This window comes from Penaeus chinensis, chromosome 8 (assembly GCF_019202785.1).
Source record: "Penaeus chinensis breed Huanghai No. 1 chromosome 8, ASM1920278v2, whole genome shotgun sequence".
NCBI lineage: Eukaryota > Metazoa > Arthropoda > Malacostraca > Decapoda > Penaeidae > Penaeus > Penaeus chinensis.
In genome coordinates this window covers 19,472,199-19,477,198 of record NC_061826.1, presented here as the reverse complement: position 1 = coordinate 19,477,198, position 5,000 = coordinate 19,472,199, and the positions used below count along the sequence as shown (strand labels likewise).

The following is a 5,000-nucleotide window of genomic DNA, read 5'->3' as shown; positions in this document are numbered from 1 at the left end:
GAAGACTTCAGTTCACTATCAGAGTCCTATATTAATCAAGATAGTATTAAATGTTATGACGGAGACCAAATACAGAGAATTGTAAAAGAGCACCCATCCCATAAGCAATTAGAAAAGGAAGTTGACACAGCAGACTTTTCAGAATTTTATAAGAGGTATGGAGAGGGCTCGGTAAGAAGTAGTGAAAATACTGAAAACAGCAGTATATCAATTCTTCCATTGAATGATGTTCTGAAGACTCTTCAAGAGGAACATTTTAAAAGATATCCAAGTGGAGGCCAGGAGAAAAGGCAAGAAAGAACTCAAGTCCCAAGTGACTCAAATATTGATAGAGAACAGAAAACTAATAGCAAGGCTACTAATTCCAAAAAAGGAAAAGATGTTCACAAGAATTTTCATCAGAAGTCAAGTACTTCACTGAGTAAGAAAAAAATTGTTATTATCAAAGGGAAGAATGATATTAATAAAAATAAAATTGATAAAATAAATGAAATTCCTAGGAATCAGAATCAGGTAAAACCACTCACTGGAACATTACATGGATTGTCAGATGAAGGGAAAACATTACTCGATTTGTCAGAAAAATATGGAAAAGAAGCTGAGAGAAAAGAGAACAGCGAATCAAGAATAAGAGAAATATTACTAAAAGAATTTAATGGTATTCAAAACAAGAAATCTGCCAGTACAATGTATAGGGAGAGTAAGCTTGGAATACAAATGCTCTCATCTCCCCTCTATGAACAACTCTTTTCTACTGTCACTCCAAAAGAAGAACAGGAGATTGAAGATGATTTAGAGAGAAGCAAGGAACATCTTATGGCTCAAGGCTTGTGGGGAAAAGAACCATCTGTTGTTCCTGACTTTGATTTCAAGTTGCCTCCATTAAAAGATAGAGAGCTTGATCAACATTTCCGCATTATTGCTGAAGAGCAGTCTGCACCCTATAAAGCTCTGCTTAATCAATTATTAGGTGCTGATATACCAAGTTTTCCCAGAAAATGGCAGTTTATGCCAGGATGGACCCGTTATAATCCTAATGGAAGTTTCACAGCAGTTGATTACCCAGACTGTAAAGCTTTAGTTTTTGATGTGGAAGTGTGTGTAGAAGAAGGGAAAGCGCCAACTTTAGCTACAGCAGTTTCAGATAAGTATTGGTATTCTTGGTGTAGTAATTTATTGGTTGAAGATCAAAGAGAAGGAACCCAAGAAGTTCTTTACAATGACCTTATACCTCTTGAATCATTAAAAGAAACTGACTTCAATCAGGGCAAGAGCATGCCACGAGTCATCATTGGGCATAATGTTAGTTATGATAGATTAAGGGTACGTGAGCAGTACCAAGTGGAGGGAACGCCAGTACGTTTTGTGGATACAATGTCATTACACATAGCTGTAAGTGGACTTATTTCAGAGCAAAGAGCAATGATGTTAAAAAATAAAAATGCAGATCAAAAAATTAGGCTTCCTTGGATGTTTGTTGGATGCCAAAACAGTCTTAATGAAGTCTTTAAGTTTTACTGCCACACAGATGAAGAACTGAAAAAGGATACACGAAATGTATTTGTCAAAGGCAGTATTGTTGAGATTCGTGAAGATTTTCAAAATCTGATGAGTTACTGTGCTAGTGATGTGAAAGCTACACACATGGTACTAGTAAAGTTGTTACCTTTATTTTTTGAACGATTTCCTCATCCAGTAAGTTTTGCTGGTATGTTAGAAATGGGAACAACATTTTTACCAGTAACATGGAACTGGCCTAAGTATATCAGTGCTGCAGAGTCTGAATTCCATAGAATGGAAAGACTGCTAAATGAAGAATTGGTGAAACAGGCAAGAGGAGCACTAAAATATGTAGATAACAAAGAGTATGAAAATGACCCATGGCTTTGGAGTCTTGACTGGTCAGTACCAAAAGGAAGAGTAAAGAAGTTACCTGGATATCCAAATTGGTATAGGAAATTATGTGCACACACTGGAGAAAGGGAAGGTACACCTGAACCTGAAAACATGAGCACAAGTTTACAGGTTGTACCAAGACTGCTAAGATTAACCTGGAATGGGCTTCCTCTGCATTATGAGAGAAAATATGGTTGGGGATACTTGAAACCTATTTATGATAATGTGAATGAAATACCACATCAGAAAACAACATTGGACAGCAACAGTGTGTATCAGACTTTTCCAGTAAATGCTCTCTATAAGATGTATGCTGGCCAGAAAATTGATATTGAAAGTTTCCTAAAAGATAAAGAAAATAAGACCAATGATCTGCCTGAAACAGAACAAGATTGGTTGTCCCTTTTGTCCGAGAGTGATTCAGACGTTAAAGTTTATGAAAAAAGGAAATCAAGAGACCAGAATCAAAAGAAAAAAGATGAAGAAAAAGGGTATGATATTGGGATTCCTGGAGTTCTATTTATTCCATTGCCGCATAAAGATGGACCAGGCAATCGAGTGGGTAATCCCCTTGCAAAAGACTTTCTTCTGAAAATTGAAGATAAAACTTTAAGCAGTTACTTTGGAGATATAGCCGAGTTAGTTCTGAAGACCAGCAAATCATTGTCATATTGGCGGAATAACAGAGACAGAATACTTTCCCAGATGGTCATATGGAATGACCAGAATGATAATACTGGTAAAGAGATTTCAGAAGGTGAGATTAATATCCAGTTCTTTAGTCTTGAACTGTATCTATTGCAAAGGTTATATTAATAAGATAATTGCATGTGTCAGATTAATCCATATCTGCATAAATATGCAAGAATACAAGTTATAATAGCTACTGTATCTTTTAACCATGCCAAAAATTCTGTAAATCAAGGAGAGTCTTATAGTCTTTTTCATTTAGGCTTGCAATCACTGTCATATACTATACATTTGATATACAAAGTTTATTAGTATTGTATTTGTTTGTACCTTTCAGCTAATGAAAAGAAGGAATGTAGAACTGGTATTATTTTGCCAATGGTAGTGACAGCGGGTACTATCACTCGGCGTGCAGTGGAACCTACATGGATGACAGCCTCTAATGCCTATGTAGATCGCATTGGTTCTGAACTGAAAGCCATGGTTGAAGCCCCTCCTGGTTGGTTCCTTGTTTTTTGTTTTTTTTTTCTTTTTTTCCTTTTAAGTCTGTTATCAGACTGTATTTATGATATTTAAAAAAAAAAAAAAAAAAAAAAAAAAAAAAAAAAAAAAAAAAAACAACAGTAAAAGATAAGACATAATGGTTTTGATACTAACATCTGAATTTTTATTTCTTCCAGGATACAATTTTGTTGGAGCAGATGTTGATTCGCAAGAATTGTGGATTGCTGCAGTGCTTGGTGATGCATATTTCTCTGGTGAGCACGGAGCTACTGCTCTTGGCTGGATGACATTGCAAGGGAAAAAGTCTGATGGTTCAGATATGCACAGTCGAACTGCCAATACAGCTGGCATATCACGTGATCATGCTAAGGTGAATTTGTGTGTGTGTGTGTGTGTGTGTGTGTGTGAGTGTGCGTGTGCGTGTGCGTGTGCGTGTGCGTGTGCGTGTGTTCTAACTTGATTTTATATATCCCTTAGTTTGTAATAACTATGCTGTCTCATTATCTTCATTTGGTAAGAATACTTTTGTAGATTCTAAAAGTAGCTGCAAATATATATATCAGTGATGAAGCATCAGTAATTTCTTCGTTCTTTTAGGTCATTAATTATGGAAGAATTTATGGGGCAGGATTACGCTTTATTCAAAGGCTTTTGCGTCAGTTCAATCCTAAATTATCAGAAGAAGAAACTCAGCAACGTGCCACACAACTGTTTGCAACTACCAAGGGACAAAAAGGATGGTACCTCAACAAGATGGGACAAAATCTTGCCTTGGAACTGAATTATCCAATCAGTGGAGAAGCTCTAGATCGCAAAGAGGTATGGTATATTTATATTATTTTCTTTCATTTTGTATATACAATAGAGCAAGGAAAAGCAAAACTTATCACTCCTGAGGAGGAAACTACAAGGCTGCACACAAGACACAAACCACCTAGCTTACAACACATGAGTATTGTGCAGTAGTGTTGGACCAACACATGTAAACAAATAATAATAACCTAGAAGAGATAAACACTGCAGTAGCTAGGTTCATCACGAACAATTGGGCTCAAACTTTTGGCTTCATGACATATCAAATAATAATAAATATGGACACCCTCACAATATGCACATAAAATGGTATTAAAAACTATTTTTAAAACCACAAACAATCAAATTGATGTAAATAAACATGATTACTTACACCATGCGAACAGAACTAATAAACATAACTCTCACAACCAGAAATATGACACACCAAATTAGTACAGATTCCTTCAAACATTCGTACTTTCCTAGTACCATTCATGACTGAAAAAGACTCCCACAACAAATAATACACACAAACAAAGCAGACACCTTCCATTAACACTTCACACCTCAGAATACATCCTTAACATTCCTAGCCACCCTCACCTTCCTTTCTCTTAACACCCAACTCTTTTCCAACCTCCTTTTTTTAATTCCATTTAAAATTTTCAAACAACTATTTTATGATCACAGTGCCTCTGCCAAGATATGATTTATAAATCGTATAAGTGAGAGCTACGGAATCTTACTTTTTAGTCACTATGGTAGAGTGTTGAAGCTGTTTACCTTTAATGATCATAATTCTCTTTTGCCCAGATAAATAAGTTGCTGAGACAGGCCAGATATAACAACATAGAGGCATCCTTTTATGATATAGTGGATGGTCCTGCTGTATGGGTAGGTGGCTCCGAGTCATATATGTTCAACTGTTTAGAAGCAATAGCCAGGTCTGAGGAGCCACGGACACCAGTACTAGGGGCAAGAGTAACTCGAGCTCTTGAAGCAAAGTATGTGGACGACCAGTACATGACTAGCAGAGTGAACTGGGTTGTCCAGAGCTCAGGTAAGTTGTTTGTGAGTTGTTTGTTTAATGTGTGATTAGTTTCCTATAAGAACTG

At 36.4% G+C, this 5,000-nt stretch overlaps 1 protein-coding gene across 4 annotated transcripts in view; it reads left to right on the top strand.

Annotated features, from left to right (window-relative positions):
• The window catches only part of LOC125028257 (DNA polymerase subunit gamma-1-like), a 15,975-nt gene that overhangs the window by 5,855 nt on the left and 5,120 nt on the right, over positions 1–5,000 (top strand). For all 4 annotated transcript variants that reach the window (XR_007115101.1, XR_007115100.1, XM_047617682.1 and 1 more), the window contains 5 exons: positions 1–2,653; positions 2,924–3,085; positions 3,267–3,460; positions 3,688–3,909; positions 4,699–4,945. The exon at positions 1–2,653 is cut by the window's left edge and continues 196 nt beyond it. Coding sequence is in view for 2 of the 4 variants with exons in the window: in XM_047617682.1 (XP_047473638.1) it covers positions 1–2,653; positions 2,924–3,085; positions 3,267–3,460; positions 3,688–3,909; positions 4,699–4,945 (3,478 nt within the window). In the remaining 2 variants the exon portion in view is untranslated. The remainder of the gene's footprint in view (positions 2,654–2,923; positions 3,086–3,266; positions 3,461–3,687; positions 3,910–4,698; positions 4,946–5,000) is intronic.